General features: G+C 36.7%; 1 protein-coding gene and 1 pseudogene across 1 annotated transcript in view; one reads left to right on the top strand and one right to left on the bottom strand.

Annotated features, from left to right (window-relative positions):
• Positions 1 to 26,097, bottom strand: part of LUZP2 (leucine zipper protein 2) — a 464,145-nt gene that overhangs the window by 119,003 nt on the left and 319,045 nt on the right. The window contains exons 6-7 of the mRNA XM_087855355.1: positions 12,623 to 12,685; positions 6,231 to 6,293 (exon numbers count right to left, since the gene is read on the bottom strand). Of these exons, the coding sequence (XP_087711481.1) occupies positions 6,231 to 6,293; positions 12,623 to 12,685 (126 nt within the window). The remainder of the gene's footprint in view (positions 1 to 6,230; positions 6,294 to 12,622; positions 12,686 to 26,097) is intronic.
• LOC148107845 (transcription cofactor vestigial-like protein 1 pseudogene) lies at positions 15,016 to 15,733 on the top strand (annotated as a pseudogene).

Raw genomic sequence — 26,097 nt, 5'->3', positions numbered from 1 at the left:
ACATGTTTGCCTTTTAGATCTCTGAGTGCATTAGAAAATATTTCCTGAAAGTATAATCTATAAATAACCCTAGGAAACAAAATAGAATATAACTAGGAAAAATGTAATATAGTGGAGTCAAAGACCGAGATTAGAATAAAAACTCTGCCACTTACTAGTTTTGTGATTTCAGACAAGTCTTTTAACATCTCTAGGCTTTGTTTTTCTGATGCATGACAAGGTGACATTATTACCTGCCCCAACTGACCTGCAGAATTATTTTGAGTCACAAATGAATGTGTTTTGAAAACCTTAAAGTTTGTCAAATCAAGTAAGAAAGTAAAATCAGCAACCCTTCTCACCTTTTCTCCAAGGTGAAACCTTTCTCCACCTTTTCTGCCTACATTTTAGGGCCAAAGCTCATTTCACTGGAGATAATTTGACATTTGTAACAAATGATTGGCACCAAAAATGCTTTGCTCATTAAAAAGTGGTTTAACACATAAATGAGATAAATGTAAGATAATGAGAGGCAGATGCATAAAAATTACCTTAAATTACACAGGGGTTTAAAAATTACGGGGCAACTGCTTATAGAAGACTCAAATCATCAAGAAATGATACGACATTTGTTGGTATTCATACAAGGAAATTCATGTGGCAATGTTCCTGCCTTTAGGAGCGAACACCAGTGGGGATATCAAGTTGGGCACATCTGGTTTCTAGAGAAAAGACGAAAGAGAACACATGCCATGTTGATGTCTGAGTTTCAGAGGGAATGGGTACATCTGGCCTGTCACCAAATATGCTGGAATAAATATCAGAATGTCGATACAATGATATAAATATATACTGTGAAATAGTTATCAAAGTAATAACTATAAATCTCAGTCAAATATACTTGACATGATACCAACAAGTCAGCTCAATTTTAAATGAATGAATGAATGAGTGAATCTACTATGATAGTTTCAATTTATTAACAAATTGGTTTTTTTAAATAAATATTTTGGTGGACTTCATTGTCAAACTTCTGAAGGCCTCAACTCCTTCATTGTTAGATGGATTCCCATAACTTCTCTTCTCTGTCTTATAGGGGTTGTGATGAGGATGTAATAATGTTCATAACAGCACTGGGTACAGCATAAAATGTTAAGTATATAGAAGGCATAGTGATTCTTATCCTGTTTCCTATTTTTTGTGAAGTGAAATGAAAAGGCCATCTTGTCTCTTTCCATGGTGAAAAATCATAAAGTGAACTTAAGTTTGTAAACCTAAGTGAACAGCTAAAAGCTTAGCAACTTTTATTAGCCAACACTTGCGATCTTTAAAAGTTACAATGGCCAAGATATGGAAGTAACCACACACACACACACACACACACACACACACACACACACACACACACACACACAGGCAATGGAATATCACACAGCCATAAAAAGGATGAGATCAGCAAGATTGGGGGTCAGGAGGTCCCCCACTTGTCTCTCCCACAAAAACAATAAATAAACAACTACAGACAGATGAAAATAGCTCAGGAAAAGCTTTGAACTACAAAAAAGCAGCCAAAACACTGTGGAACTCAAAAACTGAGCATGGCCGCATAGAAAACCATAGGAAGCATGTTATCTATGTCACCCCATCCCCCGGTCCAGGGCAACCCAGTGCCAGGAGGAATCCCCACAGAGAAATTTCACCCCACAGGGAAAGGGAGAACAAGAGAAGCCCAGCATATGGGCCTGCTATGAAGTTTGCAGCCTTTGCTACCAACGATTCACACAGTCTTCTCCAATGCTGATCCCAGCTGATGGGGCCCTTCCAGAGTCCCTGCTGCTGCAAGTCCTCCCCTGGGCTGGAGCTATTGCTGCAGTGAGACGTGTCCCTAGAGTCCCCAAACCCTACTTTCTGGGGTTGGGATGCCTCAGTGCTTTGCCAAAAATGTGACCAAAGCTGCCACTGCTTTGAACCCTGCCCTCCAAGTTCCCAGGTCCTGGCTCTGACCTGTCATTGCTGAGGACCACCGGGCTGATGCTCCGAGCCCTGCCCCTGGGTCCCAGGTCATGGTTCTAGCCTGTCGGTGCCAGGACTGTGCTGCTGCTGGTCTGAACACCACTTTAAATATATATGATTGCATTCCTCAATTATTCTCCCATAAAGTAAAAAAAAAATCTAAACTCAAAAAACGTAGTAGGTATCAGTAACATTACAATTTTTCAATAATTTTAATGAATTATTTTCTAGTTATATGTATGTTCAATAAAAATTATATCTCAAGTTGGAAATAACACATTTTTCATCACAGTGTAAGTTAAAATCACAACACACACATATACAAATAGACAGCTGCACATATATTTGTAAGGTTAAAGTTGAGACACTTCGGCATACACATATGAAAAATTATTCATTTATATTTTTACAAAGAAATCACTAAAGGATGCTTTATGTTTTAAAATTATGTGAAAAAGCAAAATATATAATCTATATTAACATATATATTAATCAAAAGGCAAATTATGCCTAGCACAAAAGGAACTAAACAGAAATATAAATTATATCAAAATATTGTGTGTTTTGAGTGATGGGATTTTAAGTGGATTGTTTAGTTTTAGTTTTTTTTTTTTAATATTTTATTTATTTATTTGAGAGAGAGAGAAAGAGTGACCGGGGGTGGGAGGGTGAGGAGCAGAGGGAGAGGGACAAGCAGACTCTGCACTCAGCATGTAGCCCAATGCAGGGCTCAATTCCATGACCTGGGCCCAAATCAAGAGTCGGACACTTAACCAACTGAGAGCCACCCAGGAACCCTGGAATTTTTTTTTTTTTTTTAGCTTTTAAAAATATTTTTCTACAATGAGAAAATAATACTTTGAAATTAAACAAGTGCATATAAAAAAGCAAAATAGAGAAGCAAACTAGAGAATAGATATTCCAAAGCATATCATCTCCAAGTGGAATCAAGGAGGATAAAAAGTAACACACGTCTTGGGTAACTCACAGCAGGGCCTCACTTCTTTCCTGAGTAGAGAATGTTTACTATTGCTGGCAGCCTTCCCAATCAAAAGCCAGCTCTCAAACTTTAATAAGGATACTGAATTTATCAACATGTCTGGCAATTGTCAGCACATACCATTATTTTTAAAATATAATTGAAGTGCTTCAGGAGCACACATTCCTCCTTCAAAGTCTATCTTTATTACCAACTATCAAATCTTTTCAAAATTGAGCAGATTTTCAGGGAAACTACTTGAAATAGAATTCTCTCCTACTCATCTCAGAGTTCAGCAAAGTATTACCAAAGATATCCTGTGGATTCATTTTCAAAAGTGCCTGGGTGAATTTCCAAGTTCCCAGGTCCTGGCTCTGACCTGTCATTGCTGAGGACCACCGGGCTGATGCTCCGAGCCCTGCCCCTGGGTCACAGGTCATGGTTCTAGCCTGTCGGTGCCAGGACTGTGCTGCTGCTGGTCTGAACACCACTTTAAATGGTGTTTAAACCCCTTGGGGGCTATGGACGTGAGTTTCTACCCCTTGGGGGCTATGGACGTGAGTTTCTACCACATACTGCCATGACACATCTATTTACGTATGCACATATGCATATGCATGTACCCGTGTATATATACTCATTTATTCATTCGACATATGTTTTCATAAGATAGAAAATGTACACTGTTGATGTAGTAGTAGGCAAATCGTATGAGTGAATACCACCAAGATGAATGAATGAAGACATCACAGCAGAAACCGTTTTCACAAGGGAACCTGAAAATACTAAGGCCTCAGGTCTTTTGCACGGATATATGACCAAGTTTGGGGAAACATCTTAAAAAACTCTCCTCCTTTACAAAAATTAGGACACTGAAGGACAAGTGCCCCTTCCTTTTCTTCTCTGACTTTGTCTAAAGTTGGACAAAGACAGCCTATAAAGCTTTAACCACGATCGAAACTTAGTAGGTTGAGGATCATGATATGCAAAGGTAGGAAAACCAAAAAACTTGGTCCTGTTGACACTGTTTAGCTACTGAGTAAGTTAAAAAACTGTCATGTTTATAGACCTCTTTTTATGTTATTTAATACAAATCTTGCTGTTAAACAGCTTTTTGGGGATTGTATATGCTGAACGCATCCTAATTTATGTACCTTCATGGTCTATTCATACACGACTCACCTGATTTCATATATAAGTGCTCCTTTCAAAGTGACATGAAATAACAAGGCTTACAAATAACGTCTCATTTTCAAGTCATAAAGCGTTTCAACAAATCCTGATTTGGGTAATTTCTGAAAGTTGATAAATTACTAATGTATATTCAACAACTGGCATATTACGAAGAAGTAAATCACTGAAAATTATTGGATCTCCTCATTCTCTTCTCCCAAATTTTCTTTCGCTAACTCTTCAATTTGGGAAATGAAATTCAAAAGATTTAAAAAGCCTCATATGATCTATCTTCACATAAATTTCTCAGCCTACCACCTAAAACTTATCAGCTCTAGGGAGCTCGGACTTGTTTTATTACACTCCTGATATTATTAAGTTAAACTAATTCACAGAGAACTAGAAATTTCTCTACAAATGAAAATACACACACACAGACAGACATGCATGCCCTTTCTTTTCCAATTTCAGTGATTTACTGTTGATGACTGCAAAGAGCTAAGGCCAACCTGAATATAAAAGTTAAGATACCCTGAGCTCGAGTCTCAGGATGAAAGATTAAAGGTAGAAAGAGAAATGCCTTGGGTTTTATACTTTTATTTACTTATCACATACAATGAACAGAGTGTTGAGAGGCAGGGGTCTGTAAGCATTAATGAGAATTAATTCACAGTTTTCTTGGTGTGCTGGGGAATATCTTGTTGTAAATGAGGTCAAAGAAATGGCAAGAAGCATATTTATGTAAGAGTAAATGGGAAGATAATGTCCAGATTCATGCGTCATATGGAATGAGAATTTAATAAATATTGGTTGACATAATAGGAACACCTTCCTCTGACTCTGAGCCAAAAGTAATGGGGCTGAAGAAGAGAAATGTGTCATTTCTTATTGTTTTCTTTGGAAAAATTGCAGGATTTTTCCAACCATTAAATACAATGAGGAATTATCCTTCTTCAATTTAGACCTTGCACTTGTAGATTGAGCTGATCATTGTAATGAAAATATTAAAAAAAATATTACACACAATATAATTCATATTTATTGTTTATTAAACAAATCATTACTCCTACTTCTAAGAGCCTAATATTCCATCACTTTATTGCATTTGGAAATGCACATGGACCATAAGCACAACAATTAAAGGCACCCACTTCTTATATCCCCTGCGCAAGGGAGATAAAAGAAAGTATCTAAGTTTCACGTTGCTGTTATAACGAACTACCATGAACTAAGTGGCTAAAGACAAAACAAAACAAAACAAAAAAACTACTTATATTCTCTTACAGTTCTGGAAGTCTGAAGTCAATTTTATAGGACTAAGATCAAGGGGTTGGTAGGGCTGGTTCTTTCTGGAGGTGATAGGAAGGAAATCCTTCACATTGTCTTTCCTCCTCCAGCTTCTGTGATCACGTAATCTTCTTATTTAGGCCTTTTTGTCTCACTCTTGTATATTACATTTAGTTTTCACCTGGATATTTTGGAATACCCTTCCTCTCTGAAGATCCCTAACTTAATCACATCTGCAGTCTCCTTTGTCATAAGATTCACAGGTATGAGGAATTAGCAAGTGGATATCTTTGGGAGGTCATTATTCCAGTTTGTGGCAGATATCTCCCTATACATAGACCTTGACTTGATAGTCTTGTAAAGAAAAGTATCAATTACTAAAATCAATCAACAATGATTAAATATAAAGACTCTTAATAATGAAGAGATTTATGCAGGATCTCTGGAGGTCAAGAATGTAGATCACCTGGATCTCGCCTCTGGAAATTCACTCCATCTATGCTGTCCTTAATGTAAATATTCTGAAAGACCACATTCCTCAATATTGAATTAAAGTAATTGAAGGTTACAAAGGGACTTTAAACACTTTGGAATGATGCCTGCCTTTGATTAAGAATGTACCCAGGAAACCATATCTGCATTTGTCTCCATTAATTAAGAAGGCAAGAAAATGAAAGCATCTTCAATGCAGTCAAATACAGCTGTAATTCTTACAAAAATCCAGAAATTAAATTTAAGCTAAATGATATTATAGTTTATGTACTAAGAGGGTAGTGGGGGAAGGGATAAAGATGCTCACCTTAAATAATAAATCCTTCTTCCCATAACGAAGCTCCTTCAGCTGGGCTTGGATTTTTTTTGACTGCAAGAACAGAAACATAGGTTAGTGCCTTAATTTCATTTATATTTTCAAACCTGAAGATTAAAAGTATTTTAAACTGTACCAGAATTAATTTTACAGTCAAGCAAAAGCTTAATCTCTGCTTTAGATGCTGGCCATCCAGCTAGTCTAGGCAGGAGGACAAAACCAAAGCCTGTGCAACAGAACCATATTGCTTTTTTCTTTGTAGAAATTTTACTTTTTAACCTTTAATTTTTTAATTTGAGTATAGTTGACACATGATAGAAGCCATTCTGTTTAAAAGGCAATATTTAAAGAAAGTAGTTTATTGTTTCTCTCCCCAGCATCCGCTCCCAAAAAATACACACAGAGAGAATTTTAGTCACCAGAGCATGTCCAACAATTCAATTTTAGATGCTAAGTATACCTATGTATATGTATGCCTCAGTTTCACTGCTTACTTTCAACTACTTCTTCTTTAAGATTAAGTATGTGTAAATTAAAGTTGACAACCAAGTTTGAATTTGACATACGTCTAAAGGGAAGGCAGCAGGCAAACGTGACAGGAAGTCAAGAGAGCAACTAGAATGCTAAGATGCTGAGGGGAAGGGTGTTTCTCTGTAGAAGAATGCACTTTTTAAGACAACTATGCCAAATACAACAGGCTTTAAACCAAGGAAATTTCTCTCAGCAGGACATGTTTGCTAATGGAAATATACCTGGTGAGCCACAGATGATAATCCCATCTTCCCATTTCTCCAGAGCAGACCCAATATCAAACATTCTAACATAACGACCCCAGTTATTTGTCCTTCTATATCTAAAATTACGGGTTCTGACTCCTCAGTAGAACAAAAACACAAATAGATTTAACATAGTCACATAAAAAATGATAATTGAAAAAACTAGTATAATAGGTGAATAGGAATGTAAAATGGTATAGTCACTTTGGGCAACAGTTTGGTGGTTTCTTATAAAGTTAAACTTACACAAACTGTATTATACAGCAATTCTTTCTAGATTATTTGTCCAAGAGAAATGATAATATATACATGAATGTTTATAGTATCTTTATTCATAAAAGAGTCAAAAGCTGGAAACAATGTTCATGTCCATTAACTGGCGAATAGCAAACATTTTATGGTACCTTCATGAAATACTACAATACTGTTAAGCAATTTAAAAAAGTGAGTTAAGTACTGAAGCATGTAACAGTGTGGATGGATTTCAGAAGCATTATACTATGTGAAATAACCCAGTCACTAGAAGCTATCTTTTGTATAATGCCATTTATATGATACTCTGAAAAAGACAAAGGATAGGGAAAGAAATCAGGCTAGTAGTTGACACTGGGTGGGGATTTGTGGCAGAGATTATAAAACAGCAAGAGGAAATGTGGGGGATGATGAAAATGTTTCACGTCTTTAATATACACATTGATCAAACCCATCCAATGGTATACTTAAAGAGGGTGAATTGTATGTAAATTGTATCTTAATAAAATTCAGTTTTAAAAGTAGCTGTTCATAGTACATACACAAAATCCTCACGGGACTATTACATCCCATTAAACTGTGTTGTTATGAAGGTCCTCTCAACAAATAAAGCCCACTCCTATTTTTGAAATACTATAATTTTCCTAGCTTACATCGAATGTATAGGAGTCTTTCACTGAATCAACTGCAGCTATACTATAGTTCAGTTTCTTATTATATTCAGAACATGTCTAATGATGCAAGATAGGAGAGTCTGCCAAGTGGGAGACTGTTACGATGGTGTTATAATTCCTAAATTCTTGTCTAATGCTGGAAGCACCATCAATTAAAAGTGTTGTCTGTGATATACCACCACAAGCTCTAATATTAGAAACTGTTTTTATAGACACTCCTATCATGACCACCTGCATTCTGTGCTCTATTGAATCAGGAAATTGATAAGAAAGAACAAAAAGAAAATAAAATGAAAAGAAAGAAAGGAAAGGAAGACGAGACAAGGAAAGAGGGAGAGAGGAAAAGTGAAGGGGGGAGAGTGGTGATTTGAGAGAGAGAGAGAGAGGAAGGGGGGGAGAGTGGGAAGCAGGGAGGAAAAGTCTGACATATTAACAATTCGGAACTGTGCAATTAAACTCTATACCCAGAAGAAGCAAGGATTCGTGTTTTTTTACAAACTAGCTACTATTTTTTTCATTTCCATAAAAAGTCATCCTCTTTCCCTTGATATGTTTACTGAAAGTGAAATGCATGATATAATGCATAAGAAGACAAAGAGTCATCGTTGTATGTGCACAGTTAATCCTGGCTCTTGAGAATAAAAACTCTCACTTGAAACCCCCAGCCTCCTGAATTTATACGTCTACCTCAGGATTCTACATTTATTACAACCCTGTTCTCCTGGCACAAAATTCCCCAAGTAACCCCGAATAATGATATTTCAGACATAGCATCTCTCTCTGGGTACATTAATTTCATCTCCAAGACATTTGCTGGTTTTCATGGCCATCCTTAATTTTGTGCTACTGATTTCAGGAAAGAATCATTTCTGTTATCTTCTCCAACCTCAAATGCACAGTGGATTGGCATTGTTCCCCTGCTGCTTCAATCTGTTAGCCAGGGCTCATTTATAGCCAGGACAGTCCCTCAGGTAAAAAGACTTTATCTTTCCATACGAATGTTGGCCAATATCAATGGGGAATGAAAGGTTACCACTACATATGGTGTGCACGATTTGCCCAAGTTCACATCTACTCTTTCAAATAATTAACGCTCTCCTTTTTTAAGTGTCAGAAAGGACTAATTTTAACCATTTGGGGTGTTCATTTTAATGCATATTTATGCTGAATGCACAGAATATAATTAAACCTTTTATTCATAACTTGAATTAATTATTAAAACATCAGTTTTTGTGTTATGCAATGATTCATTCAGGAACTATAATAAAAGGCTGCATATCTTTGTTCTGCATTAAATGAGCAAGAACAGTTAGATTTCCTGAGCTTAGTTAAGGTTATGTAGAAATACATTTTTTAGAAATTTTCGTCACACTCATCACTTCTCCGCATTGTATATTCCAGCCATCTTCTAATGTTCAGTGAGTTAAAAAGCAAAATCCTATCTAAAGATCTGATGAGGGCATGCAAAGTAAGAATAAATGCATTTTGCGTTGAGTACATTTTGTAATGCACATTGACCTAAAACCCCACTGACATTTCGTTTTCTTTTAGCTTCCTAGGGCGTCATTTTGAAAAGTTAAGATTATCAGAAGGGTAATCTTCAGACCATTGAGCTATTACTATATCGGGGATTTTTGTAATTTTTTTTTTTTTTTTTTTTTGTGGGTAGCAAAGCAAGGTTTATTGAGAGATAGCAAAGTGATAGTACAAAACTCCCAAGGAGGGAGGGGACCCAAGAGGTTTGCCCGATTTTAGTAATTTTTAAAACTAACGTAAATGTCATTTTACACGTTGATGTCTGTGAATCACAAAGTTTTCACAAGTGTATAGTAAAATTAAGTTTGTGATAATGATTATGATGATTGTAAGTATAATAAAAAGAGAAGATGAAGACAAAGAAGGTGGTCATGACAGAATATTTTATTTTTTCATTTAATTTTACTTTTTTAAGATTTTATTTATTTATTTATTTGACAGAGAGAGAGAGCGAGTACAAGCAGGGGGGAGTGGCAGGAAGAGGGAGAGGGAGAAGGAGACTCCCCACTGATCAGGGAGCCCCATGCGGGGCTCGATCCCAGGCCCCTGGGATCATGACCTGAGCTGAAGGCAGATACTTAACCAACTGAGCCACCCAGGCACCCATGAAAGAACATTTTAGCTAGTCTCTGAGGTTTTTCTTTTCTACAATTCATGTCCAAATAGCATTTCCTTCATGAAATAATAGTGAAGATGATCGTAGTGGTATTTGCTGCAGACGCTACTGTTTTCAATATTCTGCCCTGGCAATTTAAAACAGTGGTAATCCATTAGCTGTCAATGGGATCTGGATATTTATTTATCTATGAATAGTTTAGGGTCAGTGATTTAGAAGACAGCTCCTTTTTGGCTCCTAAACTGATAGAGGACATTACTATTTTGTTTTGGTGGTAGTGGTGGTGTTAAAACAAATAATTACTTTTATTATATTCTTGGGAAGTGTTTTTGTGACAGGAAAAAAATATATATATATATAATATATATATTTATATCTCCATTATTGCCCAGAATGTTAAACTCTAAATTTTTTTCCATAAATAAATAGAGATAGGGCAAATGAATAAACTGATTTCAACATTATGCAGTATAACTATATGGAGCATCTAGGAATTCATAAATTAAAATGTAGATATAATATATCCTCTAAGGAATTGAGATGAATTTAAAAAAAATGAATCATTTATGAACTAAGGGGCTAAAAAATACAGGTCGACCCAGTTGTTGTTGTTGTTGCTTATTTATTCATTTGTTTGTTTGTTTCTAAACACGACAGGCAACTTTGCCTAGGGGCCATCTCTCTCCCATGAGTGTTGAGGGGACTCTGGGAACATGGCAACCATCTCAGAATATAGCTCCAATCCACATAGTACGTATTCAAAAATTGGTTCCACTTGTTTACCCTCTTGTAAGTAATATACAGAAACTGCACAATACACGTGTAATATTTCTAGAAACCTAGCAAATTAAACAACATAAGCATCTATGTCTATTCAGACAGAAAAGTATAATGGGGGCGCCTGGGTGGCACAGCGGTTAAGCGTCTGCCTTCGGCTCAGGGCGTGATCCCGGCGTTCCGGGATCGAGCCCCACATCAGGCTCCTCTGCTATGAGCCTGCTTCTTCCTCTCCCACTCCCCCTGCTTGTGTTCCCTCTCTCGCTGGCTGTCTCTATCTCTGTCGAACAAATAAATAAAATCTTAAAAAAAAAAAAAAAAGAAAAGTATAATGAAAGAAACACTACACTGGCTCATATCCACGAGCTATTCAGTTCAATTACTCATTTATGGAGCATCAACCTTTAGTTTCCATGTATTGAAAATCTCTACTCATTTCATGCACAACGTTATTATGAAGGCATTATAAACAGGTTATTATATTTCATGTTAGACTCTAACTTCACTGTTGAATGGCAAGTACTTTTACATGTCCATCAGGGAGTATTCTCAGCTTGTTTACTAAAAAAAAAAATCCCAAGATCTGGATAGGCACATGACCACCAACCTGATGACATTTTGCAGACTCCATTCAGCTTGGCTAGGCATGTAACCTACGTCTGGCAAAGAGGATGCAATGAGACATGTGTCACTACTTCTTAGCGGACTTCTAAAAAGCAATGCTTGTGAGTCACCCGGTAATCTTCCCTGTCCCTTCTGCTAGAAGTGATAATAACAGGGAAAGGTCATTGGGACAAAAGGTGGCTCCACAATTAGGAGATGATAGTGGTATTTCACCAGCTCTGTGCCTTACTTCTAACTACTATGGGAAAGGGGTTAAACTTTTAACTTGTGTAAGCCACTGTTCTTGTTCTATCTATACCATTTGCCTTCCCCCTTCCTTCACAGATATCAGATCTACTTTGTGGTATGAGGACTCTCATGCCTGCTCTTCATCATTCACAGGTTTTTGCACTAACAAATTCCTCACACAACGGGCCTCATCTTTTTGTGCTTGTTGGAGGATCCAGCTAACACAGTGACTGTGGTCTCCTCTCCTCCAGGAATAAAGAACCACTTACTATGACACTCTATCACATTACTGTCACTAAGAATTCCATGAGCCACATGTCTATAGCATTAAATAGGGGATCATAAAGCACAGATGGATTTGGGAGATCAGAAGTATAGGAAATTGACTTTAGTTAAATCTGGATTAACCAGAATGACTCCCCCATCCTCCACCAAGAAATGCATGAAATAATTTCCCTGCCTAGCAAGTAGAACCAATAATTGTATTTGTTTCTTAAAGTATATGGTCAACCCCAGAATCCTCATTCTGACATTTCATTGTCATTGCAAAACTCTGTAGACATCACACAGATGGTTCAAAAAATGAAAATTGCATGGACCTCCAGGTATTTGCTATTAAGAAAATCCTGATAATCCAGTTAAGGAAGGAATCCATAAAAATCACTTTAGGGAAGCAACGCTTAACTGGCTTAATTTCTTTCTTTCTTTTTTTTTGGTTATGCAATTTTAAAACACCTCAAAATACCTAAAAGTTTAAAATCTGTTTTCATTTTCCTATTACAGTGTTTTCATTTATGTTAGTGACAGAAGAAATCTCCAGGTTTCTGGGTTAAGAAAGAACAAATCTGGCACTAATATTTTGGCACTCTTTACTCCGTTGAAGCTAGAAAATGTACTCACCTCTTCTGCATGGATGCCACACAGCTTGCTTCCTGACAAGAGTTTGTTCTTCAAGCTTTTATTCTGATGAAAGAAACATAGTTTATTGCTAAGAAATTATAAAGCATTAACAAGTCCTTAAATACGTCAGGCGCATTTTCTGTTTTGTTCATGGATAAGTCCTTCAGGATAGGACATGTAACGGATTTGTATAAACTGAATAGAATCTGTTATGTAAGAGAATGTTTCTTTCATTCAATTAACATTTTGATATCTTCACATTAACATTATTGTTTTAAAAGATGGAACTTTATTTGGCTTACATTTAATGCTGTTTTATTAAATTTGCATATCTTATGTGATAAAATAATTTCAGTTTCAAATTTGCAATTGATGCTGCTTTTTGAAAGCACATCTCTAAACAGCAAGCATTGTTTTTTTTTTTATTATTATGTTCAATTAGCCAACATATAGTACATCATTAATTTTTGATGTAGTGCTCAACAATTCATTAGGATGCTGGTCACCTTGGATCCTAGTATAATGTAGTAACAGACCCATGAGGGTCTGTATTCCCTTTAAAGACTAGTTTTTGAGTCCTCTTCTATTCTGGAGGCCTGTGAATTAGACTCAAAAGGCTTCTTGGGATGTTCAGAAGCCATTTCTTTTTTCAGATCAGTAAGTATACTCTCTCTGCTGGGCTTGAGTCTGGACAGATAATGATAATCCCTTGAACTCACCATAATTGACCTTGATTCATAGATGAATGTTTGTTACTTCTGACATAGCAGCCATGTGTTCTCAGCCATCTGAATCTAAGCCCTTACAGCTATTCAATTGTATCTGCCTCATTATGTTCAGGCTTTTCTGTCTTTGTCCTGCTAACTCAAGTACTTTTAGACAGGCGGGCTAAAGGGGAACAGAAAACTTGGTGAAACCCGGGGGTTTCAGACTTTGTACTGTTTCTGCAGGAGCAAACCATGTAGTGGTAAAGTACACCTCATGCATAATGACTCATAAGGGAATCGATCTGATGAGTGCTATGAGAAAACTGAACACAATTTATGCAGAATGAATAAATGAATGAATGAATACATCAAATTTGAGAGTTCTTCACTTACAATTTTCACCTTTTGAACATCGTTTCCTATTTTCAGAGAAGGAGTACAGCTGCCTCAGTTTGAAAGAAATCTTTGGCTAATTTTTCTTCTTTAGGGAAGAGTCGAAATTCTAAAAAGCTAATTTCTTAGAATTTTAGTACTATGAAATGATTTACACAAGTGAGGAATTATTTTGATTCACTCAAGTAATTTTTTTTGCAAATATTCATATTTATCATACAACAAAGCACGAGATTAGAGTATTTAAAGAGATTTTAATATATATTATTCCTATACAGAAAAAAATGTAAACTATATATAACAAGGGGAGGAATACCAGTGTTCTAACTCTGTGGTGGTGTTCAGATTTCAGGTTTAAAAAATACCCTAGTTTCCTTCTGTTTGTGTCTATTTATGATATTTTTGACACATGTAATCTTAATTTTTTCTCATAAATGATCTATTTCTCCCTTTTTATTCCTCCTATCATCTTTGTACATAGAAATATCTTCACTATCTCTAGAGATTTAATATTCACTTAGATTTTTTGTTTCTTTTTTTGAGAGAAAGAGAGAGAGTGCATGTGAGCAGGGGAGAGTGGGGCAGAGGGAGAGGGAGAATCTTAAGCACGCTCCATTGCCCAGCGCAGAGCCTGACACGGGGCTTGATCTCACAACCCTGAGATCATGACCTTAACTGAAATCAAGAGTTGAATGGTGAACCGACTTGAGTCACCCAGGTGCCCCAGATTTTTCATCTTTTTTAGGGTTATGGTCTTTCAGCAGAAGGACACGGAATTTAAATAAGGTCTATAGTTTGTTTAATAGTATTGTATTAATGTTAATTTTCTGGTTCAATAATTGTATTATCACTCTGTATGATAGCGTATTAGAGATTTGGGGCAAAGATACATTAGAACATTCTATTCTAATTTGGCATGCCCTTTTCTATGTCAAAATTCATTAAAAAAAAGTTAAATGATCTGGGGTGCCTGGATGTCCAACTCTTGATTTTTGGCTCAAGTCATGATCTCAGGGTCCTGGGATCACCTCCAGGCTCAGCGTGGAGTCTGCTTAAGATCATCTTTCTCCCTCTCCCTCTGCCCCTCCCCCTGTTTGTGCTCTCTAGCTCCCTAAAATAAATAAAATCTTAAAAAAAAAAAAAAGTTAAATTATCTAAAAAATAAAATTAAGTCTGAGCTGCTTGAAAGTGAGCCAGGCAGCTCTGGCCATCATAGCACACCATTGCCCAGCCAGATCATCTTGCTATCTCAGGGGATGGTCAGGAATTAAGCTGTCATCTGGGTCACTTGCAATGGAAGAAATGGGGAAGAGTGCTGTGGAGGTGCAGAGACCTATAAAGACTGCGTGGAATTTCTGGTGTGCCTTTTCCACCTATTTTCAAGGGGCTATCAGCAGCATGGTGGGTGAACACCTCTAGAGCTTTGAGCAACATCAAGAGCCCCCCAGGGATTGAGTCCCTTGAGCTAGAGTGAAGATGTGATCCTGAGGAATGACAGCGTCATGTCTCGAAATCAGCGGTGTTTCTCTTCTCAATGAACAAAATCACAACCAGAAGTATCTTTTGCATATTCTGTCACCAAGTGCTGCTTCAATGGGTCCTATGCCAATGGATCAGCACCCAGAGTCCCAAGAGGGGAACCCCGCCATTCAGTCTGGCAAGCTGTGGCATTTCCTCTCCTCAGCCAGTTCCAGCTTTCTAGAGCCTGACTATTCTCACACCTACTCCACTGGCACATGGTTCTAGAGCCTCAGCCTAATAGGAAGTATAAACCCTTCCTAAGTCTCCTCCAGCATGACAGATACCTAGCCCATCCTCAGGAACGGGCTCTGTAGGATGCAATTCTGCCCAGAGAGCCAGAAGCATGGGGTTGTTCTTCAATCTGCCTCTCAGATCAGCCCGCTGTAAGAAAATGTATTCCAACCCCCACCCAGATCGTGAACATGCCAGGGCCAGCCTTGCAAGTGAAAAAAGCCAGTCTCCAGAGAGAAGAAATCTGTTCTTTTTTTAGACTTGAGTTTGAAGAAGAGAATTCCTTTTTTTCAAATCTGCTCATGATTTGCCTTCCTCAGGGGCCCCCCCGACTTCCATACACAGTGCAACCATTCCTTTAGCTCTTTCACTGTTAGTGTCATCTGGGAAAAATTAGCTTTCTTTTCAGCACAAAACCACTGGGGCCACCCATGTGGATACCCACAGCATCTTAGACAAATTGGAGATGAAAGACAAGGCCTGGTCTATGATATGGCAGCAGGACCTCCCTGCAAATCGTTCCAGATAAAATGACACATTTCTCCAGTATCATTCATCTCTCTAATCTGGTGGACAGCTTTGTGTTCAGTATGAGCATGGCCTTTAGCACGTGACAACTCAGGAAGTCCCTGCTGCCAATGTTCCCCAGCCACACACACCCCACTTGCTCCTGTGGATTAGCTCAGAAGGTGGAAAATAAATGAATTTGTAGATTAACAAATAATAGTAAAATAAATAAAAATTAAAAAATTAAATTAAGATAAATAAAATTGAGACAAGATAGGCGAAGTGTACTGGATATGAAGATTTATGTACCAACACAAAACCATCCACATCTGAGTAACATGATTAGAAATGATAATTCATTTAATAATATATTTAAAATTTAGTGTATGTGGCCTACAGTATTTAAAGTTTGCACCGTCACCTAAAGCTTTTTTCCTTTTTTCTTTCCTCCTTCTTTCCTTTCCTTTCTTTCTTTCTTTCTTTCTTTCCTTTCTTTCTTTCTTTCTTTCTTTCTTTCTTTCTTTCTTTCTTTCTTTCTTCTTTTTTTTTTTTTTTTGTCATTCTGTTCAGTTTTGAGATGATAGGTAAAGCAATGAATAGAACATCATTTCACTGGAAATGCTTACGATGGGCTTGGACAATGCACCTGGAACTGCACAGGGAAGACTGCTGCTCCTCAACATGGGTATCCTGGTGCCCCCTCCTCCCGCCCCCCGAGCAGTGTTTCCATTATGTGTCCACCGTCTGTGCGGGCAGATGATAATTCTGGGCAACGGTGTAAACCATGTAAAGTAATGTGTTTCCATTAAGCTAAATGTCATTTCTAAAGCTTAGGGGTTAGAGGATTTCACTCTTTGAAATATACCCAGAAGTGGGGATACTAATTACAGTCACCCACAAGGGGGGGCAACTGTGGGACACAAGGGAGACTTGTCAAGGCCCGTACCAAGATTGTTCTCAGATGGCATGTTCTTCAGAAATACGGATGGCACAGAGCACTGAAGAAGGAATACTGACTCCCAGACAATTCCCTGATTTAACCTTTTCACTTATGGTTAGTGAGCATACTTCTTTAATTCCAGAAGGAACCGTGGCTTGATATCATTTAGGCACTAAGAACACAGGGTTTTTGTTTTTGGTTTTTTTGTACAGTTTTGTAAGCAGAATTGTGTCATTTCATTTACCCTCTAAACAACAGATCTCATCCCTATCAAACCTAATGATGCTTTTACAAGATCTAAAACAACTTACACATATAATTATACCCAAGATGCCAGGATCCAATTATGATTATGCCTCATTTGAGGGAATATGAAGAAAAGTAGATTAAAAGAGTCATCAAATGTTTAAATGTCTTTTCTTCCTGTCTGTCACACTTCTGCTATCCCTTATTCTAATAACCATACTCTGATTTTTCTTATGAGAAATATTTTCCCATGCTAATTCCATATGGCTGGTAGACTCTAACTCCACCCACTCTATCTAGGAAAAGGATAAAATTCAAGCCCAGTCAAACAGTCTTGGTCCAGATTTGGCAAAATAACATGAACACTGCTGATGAAAAGCTAATATAAATCTTTCCTTTTCGAGAATTACTAAGGAAAAGGTGCTGAGAGTCATCACTAAGTCAGAACCTCTCTGAGATGACCTAACAAGGGAAAAGAACACCTGAGCATGAAGAGAGAAATGCTGAAACCTGGTGATAGTGTTGGCCCTTCCTCCCTGCTTCATACGTGCCTGAAGCTAGTATGCTCCCGGGTGTTTCAATTACACGCTTCCAGCACCAGCCCTTCAGCTCTCTTGACACCATAGTTAAATCTTTGTGTCCATCCTATCTTACATAATCACATAATTCTATCACATCCTTAGGATTCAGAGTAGCAAAGAAGATCAAAATAACCATGCTTATATCTAATGCTTAGTGCCATAACTTATCAGGATGCAGGCCATCTATTTTGCCTTTTCTAAATGGAAGGCAGACCTTGCTTCTTACCTATTTAGGGAATGCTTCCCAACTGGATGCTGTACAGATTTGGGGTAGCAAGAAAGTAATGTCCCTATGGCCTTCTTGGAAACGCAGCTTGTATATGTGTCAGCCCCACCTAAAAATGTCATTTAATATTTCCCATTATCTATAGAATAAATCTCAAACTCATATCTGATAGTAACATAATATCTTTCTTAATAAATAGATCTGCTTAATCTAGTTTTAGTTTTTACTTGGGAACTTAAAACATCACATTTGCAGTAGAGTTTATATGGTAGCTCAAACCCACCAATTATTCTAGGCCACAAAACAGAAAAGAGATATAAGTCTAGTGTATCTCTATAATAATTCTATATATAAATGTAAAAATTCCAAAATTGCTGAGTCTAGATTTTACACCGTGCTTTCAAATGAAATTAGGTATCAAAAGGTATTATTGTTTGCAAATAATAAAAACCAATAATGGCCATATCAAACAAAACATGAATTTATTGTGAATATTTCAAGCAGAATAAAGTCTGGGAACTAAGGCTCAGAAAGGAGGCAGGAATCAAGTAAGACGGGGTATCTATGACTGTAAGACAGAATACAGTTATTGTGACAACTGTAAATCACTACACTTATTTACAAGGTGTAATGAGGAGGTCTCAATGAATTTTTATGGTAAAAGTCATAATCTGGGACCACTTAGGATTGTCAAATATAATAAATTATGTACATGCATTTATAATGTTATTTTCTAGATCGAAAATATATATAAACCACTGCTTCCAGGTAAACAAAAGTATGTGTTAATATCTCCGATGTGCAATTAAATGTAAACCAAAAGTAAAAACACCTGCAGTGGTATTCAAAATAAAACCAGAGACTGCTATGTCTAACTGTGGAAAGTAGCTCCTATTTTAGAATTTCCTAAAACTGATTGTTCAGAAACCACTATATATGACTGCTCGAGACCCACATTTATTTCAATTTAAATGTGTTTTTAAAATGCCCAGAGAATAGGCATGCTTTTTCAAATAAGTCTTTTTGTAATTGGAAATCTTATATCCCATATTAAGGAAAACAATATAGTTTAGATGTAATATGTTTACCTCTAAAATATTAGCAGATTTTACATTTTATAAATTATCTGGACTGAAATTTAAATCATGAGTGTTTGTTTTATTAGTTCTTAGATGTACTTTTTAAAAATTTACTTCTTACTCTTTCTGAAATCAGGATGTAGTCTACAACACTGTGCACTTTTCATTTAGTATTTATAGTTCGCCCACCTTAGGAAAGTTGTTAAGTCACCTTACAATTGATACTCCTTAAAATTGAAAGACTGTTATTCCACAGTTCTTGTTTCAAAATAAGAGGTAAAGAGGTCAATAAAGGGGAGAATTTTTTCCTCCCATTTAGAAAAGCTTACCTGCAGACAAAGTAGGGAAAATAAGAAATGTGTATTTGGCCTTTTTATTTGTTCTAAGCCACAGAAAAGACAAAAGTTTACTTCAAAATAGAGAGAGATAAAATTATCTATGAAATAGTTTCAAATTGACAATGGAGAAAAAAGGCCAAAGGCCTATTTATATCATAATATAAATACACATCTTTAGACAACTGAAATATCTTTTGTCAAAAAGACAAAGCTGTTCTCTTGAATTACGTGAAAATACAATGTAGGTATCAAGAGAGACACTTGAAACTAAATATTTTCACTAATATTTTTTTCTGAATCACCCTGTTGAAATACAATGTTATGATTTAATCTATATGTAGACTAACTGCTACTTTAATAAAGATTTATATTTTTACAGAAAGGTTTAAAATTGAGTAGATGTGAATGAAAGGATCAGTCTATAAACATTTAAATAAAGCCACCAGACAACCTTGCTATCATCCAAGTGGCGGCAGATACCCCAGTTGAGTGTTGTTGGCTTTGCCAGGTTCAGCTCTAAATTGGTTGCAGGTGTAACAGAAGTTTTGCAAGTGCTAATAGATTTCCTCATTGAGGTTAACTCGGGAAGAGATGGGATATTGCAGTTGGTTTTAATTCATTAGAAAATGTAAGAGTGCTTCATGAGAGTTTTATTCTTAGCTTAGCACCAAACTAGCTCTAATATCTAGTATAAATCATTTAACCCCTAGACATATGGGTCAACCTATGTTGAAATATCGGAGAATATCTAGGTCATCTCTTAGATTTCTTGCATCTTAAGGACTGTTGTCCTACTATTGAGAGAGGACGTGAGGGATATGTATGAGCTGATGACTTTTTCTGGTATCACTAAGAGATAATTGCATGGCATTCCAACTTACTGAGTAAATTAATTAGATATTCTGTGTCCGCTTAGCCCCATCTCACACCCACAAGATCACTTTTCAAATAGTACGGATATAATATAGCACAGTTGCTGGGTTCTTGAGGCAGAACAACTGTACTTGAATTCCACTTTTTATAAGCTCTGTAATTTTGGATGCATCTTGCATTCTCTGATAATTCCTCTGTTTTCTCATCCATACAATTAGGCAACTATCATGACCAACTTAATGGGGCAGTTGTATTAAATGAGATGATATAAGCAAAACATTTATGACAGTGACACACAAAGTGAGCACTCAAAAATATTAGATCTTATTATTTCAATAAAACTCAGTTCGTCTTGTACAAATAAAGAAGGAAAACCTTTTTTGATGATTAGAACAACACTAGAAGTTTCAGGATTTCAGCATTACAAATAAAATAAAATATATATTAAATATAAATAAAATGTAAATATATATAAATACATATATGTTTTGTAGGAGGTGGCAGATAAATTTCAAGCTAATGAGCTCTAATTTATCAATAAATAAAAGTTTATTGTGGAAGTCATTGCATTCAATGCTATTTCTTTCCATGTCTGACTTGTTTTTCTTTTAAAATAGACAATTCTCTTGCAGATGGAACCTGCTTTTGCTGTCATTAAAATAACTATCTTCCCTTATCAGAGAGTTCTCATTCTGATGGGTTAAAAAATGTAGCTAAATATATGAAATGTCATTCACTCCAGAAATAACTTTATGAAAAAAGCATTGATATTCTTGTCAACATTTATAAAAACCTTTTATGTACTAGGAATGGAGCTAAAACAATCCCTCTTTTCAAGGAGTTTGCAATCCATGAAGGAGGCCGAGAGTAGCACTCAAAGGCTCTGGAGAGGCAGCTACTCAGGGCGTTGACACTGAGCTGTCTTCAGCCGTGTTAAAGGAGTCAGCTTAATAACAGGAAGAGGGGAGAGAGGGGAGAGTAGGTGCATTGGAACTACAAGATGCTTGGTGGCATCGTACATAAAGAAGCAGTGAGCAGTGAGAGAGCAGGAAGATGAGACTAAAGAGGTGCACTGGGGTTAGCCACAGAGCGCCCTGTATGCCACTGAAGCCATAGCAATGAATGTGTAGCATGAAAGTCACATGAACAGATTCACTTTTTAGAAAAATAAAATAGGAAAAATTAATTTTGGATTTCAAATTCAGTAACACATCTAAAGTCTGCCTCCATTAAGTTTTATTAGCAGTTATAGTTCAGGCAGTATTCTATAGGGAGAATGAAAAAGTCATAGAGCTCAGTAATAACAGTGAAATCTGATTAAAACACGGGCAGAGGAACTGAAGAGACATTTTTCCAAAGAGGACAAAGGAAAGGCTAACAAGTACATGAAAAGGTGTTCGACATCACTAGTAGCTATCAGAAAAACACAAAGCAAAACCACAATGAGATGTCACGTCACTCCAGTTAGAATGGTTATCATCAAAAAGACAAGAAGAGAAAACAAGCGTTGGCAAGGATGTGGAGAAAAGAGAAACCCGGTGCACTGTCAGGGGGGATGTAAATTTGTACAGCCACCATGGAAAACACTACGGAAATTCCTCAAGACATCAAAAACAGAATTATGCTATGATCCAGCAATCCTACTCCTGGGTATATATCCAAAGGAAATGAAAACAGGATATTGAAAAGATGTCTGCATTCCCATGTTTATTGCACCTTTACTCACAATATCTAAGACATAGAAACAACTTAAGCGTCTGTCAGTGAATATATGGATAAAGAAGATGTGATACACACACACACACACACACACACACACACACACACACAAACACACCCCAGGAATATTATTCACCCATAAGAAGGAAGAAAATACTACCATTTGCAACAACATAGAGGGCCACTGAAGGCATTACGCTAAGTCAGAGAAAGACAAATACTCTATGCTATCTCTTATATGTGGAATCTGAAAAGCTAAACTTACAGAATCAGAGAATAGAATACTGGTTACCAAGACTTGGGGGAGGGAGGGTGGGAAATGGGGAGATGTTGGCCAAATGGTACAAATTTCCAGTTAGAAGATAAGTTCTAGGGATCTAATGTACAATATTGTAACTACAGTAGGTAATACTGTTTCATATGCTTGAAAGTTGCTAAAGAAAGATCTTAAATGTTCTAACCACCAAAAAGAAATGGTAATTATGTGACAAGATGGAGGAATTAGTTAAAGGTATGACAGTAATTAATTGCAATATATGAATGTATCACGTCAACATGGAATACACCTTAAACTTCGACAATGTTATACGTCAATTATACCTCAAAGTAAATCTGGAAAAATAATTGGGTGCTGAGAATATTTGTGTTTAAGCTATCACTTGTTGAATGCTTGTTTTGTGCCAGCTATTATACAAAGTACTTTATGTAAGTTATTTCATCGAATCCTCACAGGAGCCCTACAGGCAAAAATTCTTAATTGTCCCCATTTTAAATATTTATTTATTTATTTATTTATTTATTTATTTATTTATTTATTTATTTTCTTTGGGAGAGAGACAGACAGCGCGAATAGAAGAGGAGGTGGGGGAAGGGGGTTGGTGGGGAGAGGCAGAGGGAGAAGAAGAGAGAGAATCTTAAGCAGGCTCAGTGCAGAGCCCAACTCTGGGGCTCCATCTCATGACCCTGAGATCATGACCTGAGCCAAAATCAAGAGTCAGACACTAAACTGACTGAGCCACCCAGGTGCCCCTAATTATCTCCACTTCAGAAATGACAAAGCTGGGATTAGTCCAGGTCTAACACTCACCAAAAACCATGTTCTTCTCCAGCATGCTGTGGAGTTTTTACAAATTCTCCTTTGCTTATAGAGAAATAAAGAAGGGGGGAGGAGAGAAAGAAAGGAAAGCAAGAAGGCAGGAAGGAAGATAGAGAAAGAAAGTAAGTCCTGGATTTCTAATGAGTAATAGACAACAACCAAAATGTACATAAACATGAAATTTGTCCTTGAATTTTTAAATCCAGATACATGCATTTTTACCAATCAATGCAACCCCAACAGGTAATACAATAAAGCAGGGTTTATAAAATAACTTCACCCCTAGAGCAGTAGGACAAAGTAAATTTGTTGTGAAATCCTTAGGAAAGATCAGTTAATTCACTTGTAATTACTTCCGAGACTATCCTCCGCTCTCCCCAGTTAAGACTTGAACACCTGCCACCCCTGTCTTTGCAATCCTGCTGGGAATTCCTAGCCCAATAAAGTCATTCCATCCTAAGAACACAGTTGAGTAACTACAACAATTGAGAGGAGATCTCCTTTTTTCTTGCCTTTAAATTTGTGGGATAACTGAAACCTTTTCTTGCTTTTTCCCCCAGAGTTTTACTAACATTTCCTCAGGCCCAGGATAAAAAAAAAAAAAAGGGTTAGAACATATTTCCATGCTGAAATAAAAATGGTACGGCTGCATAAGACATATCAAGGCTCTGTCATTTAAAGCTAATGCTATTAACTTTAAAAATTGTTTTGTTCAGTCTTTGCTAGTCAGTCACCAGTGCACAAATGATGACTAAAGGTCATTAATGCTTGTTTATAAGAATAAATTTGGACCTAGTTTATTATTTATGACTTAATTGAAGCTTGCCAAATATTGACTGCTGTCAGCAATTCCTTTTTGACATAGTATTAGTGAAGCTCTGATGTTGTAGTTCAAGCCAGACAATAAAGTTTAACTTATAAATTTCAAAGGCAGATGATTTATTTAATCCTTGGGGTTTCTTTTTCCCCCCAAGATTGCTGAAAAATACCCACCAGGTATGGCAGTAAGAAAAGGCTTACCATTTGCTTTTGTGCTCCAAGCTTATGTAAATTAGCCCTGTTGATGGTCTTGTACATTGAATTGATTGGGTCATTAATAGAATAAAGACTTTTTTTAAACAATACCATAAATTTGACTCCACTAATAAGGGATGAAGTGAAAAAGATCTAGTTTTCTTCAATGCCCCCAGCCTAAATTTGATCTATAATTCCGTATATATACTATCCATAAACAGTACATGCACTTTTAAAAAATGTGTGCTAACTTTGTGTAATGCTCTCATTGCTGCTAAATCCATGGGACAATTCTTGGTTCTTGTTTTTCTTGTTATATTACCAGCATTTGACAGTCGATCATTCCCTCTCCTTTAAATAGTTGGGTTTTTTTTTTTCCCACTTCTTTTATGAAACGCCTCGCTCTTGCATTTTCTCCCCCCACTTCCTTTCTAAAATTCTCCCTCAATGGCTTTTTGCCAACCCCCAGTGCTTCTCTGACATCTCAACTCTGGAGTAACTCACGGCTGAGTACTTCCACATTTTCTCTTTGCCCTCACTAGCTCGATAATCTCATTCATGATCAGATTATGGCTTTAAACACAGTCTTTGGCAAGGTTTACCAAATTTTATCTCCTGGCTTGACATCTCTTCTCAACTCCCATCGCTACCTCACCCATCACATGTAGTCATCTCAAATCTCAGGTATCCCAAACTAGTGCCATCTTCTTCCCATCCTCCTTCACCTACAGTCTTCCCCTTCTTAATGTCATCTTTCTGACTGTTCACTCTAAGAACCTCAGAGCCTTCTTGACTCTTCCCATTCTGTCACAATGTAGGTAGGTTACCCAATACATATGGTTGTCTTCATTACAAAATATATGTTCGGACTTAATGTTGCACCTGTATTATTCTCTCTATTCTCTTTTTCAAGAACTCCTATTAGACACATATTTCAGACTGTCAATCTTTTATCCATGTCTCTTAACCACACACACACACACACACACACACACACACACACACACACACTCTTTCTCTCTCTCTCACACACACAAAACACATTCACTCACACCTTTTTATTTGTATGAAATTCTAAGTTAAATCCTCAGATTATGCTGAGACATAATTTTTCCAGACAAGAGTTCCCCACCCCCTGCCACCCCGAGTAGTTTTATTTTTATTTTAAATTATTTCAATGACTATAAATGCATCCTTTTTCTTTTCAAGTGCTGAGGTTTTTTTGTTTTTTTTTTGGGGGGGGGGTCATTTTCTTCTTCAACATCAGATAAAATCCTCTTTATTATGAACCTAATAAAGTTTGTACTGGATATTAAACTCAAAGCCTGTAGTTATGTCATAGAGAAATATATAAGGGATGGATTTCATTTATTTGTATTCTGATAATTCTCAAATTACATGTTTCTTTCATATCCATAGCTGAGTCATAATAATCCTTAGACCTGGACTCAATTTTGGATCTGGCTAACAAACAAACAAACAAAAAACAGCAGTCATATTTCTTAAATAAGAATATGTTTGGCTAGGAAGGTTTTAATTGAAAGGCTTTTGTCTAAAACTACTATGCAATTTTATATGGGACAGTCTACAACGTATGAAAAGCATAATTCTCCAATGAGGTCCAGCATGTTATAGGTTAAGAACTATATTAAGCTCCCCTCCCCACAAAAATAAAGTTTGAATTGTGGCTTCTGGAATAAGGACGGAAAAAAAAGGTATTTACAGATAGAAAGCCCAAGTGCTTTAATATAGGTACATCAGGAGAAATACTGAAGATGGGAAGTTTTCCTTTCTTTCAAACATTAGGTAGATGTGTCTATTTCATAGGTATATGCAAAACTAAAAATAGAATTTCTACTCTGGGAGTCTATAGCCATAGTTGGGCCTCATGTGCACTGATTCAAATGCCGGTTCTGAGGGAACTGTATGATTCCTATCATTCCCCGCTGTAGAAGTTACAGTCTTTGTTACAGAAAATCTGGATTCTACCTGACTTAGTGAACA

This window comes from Ursus americanus, chromosome 24, assembly GCF_024610735.1.
Source record: "Ursus americanus isolate L20-20 chromosome 24, mUrsAme1.1.p, whole genome shotgun sequence".
Classification (NCBI taxonomy): Eukaryota; Metazoa; Chordata; class Mammalia; order Carnivora; family Ursidae; genus Ursus; species Ursus americanus.
The sequence above is the reverse complement of the archived record's forward strand: the minus strand, read 5'-3'. Positions and strand labels throughout refer to the sequence as shown.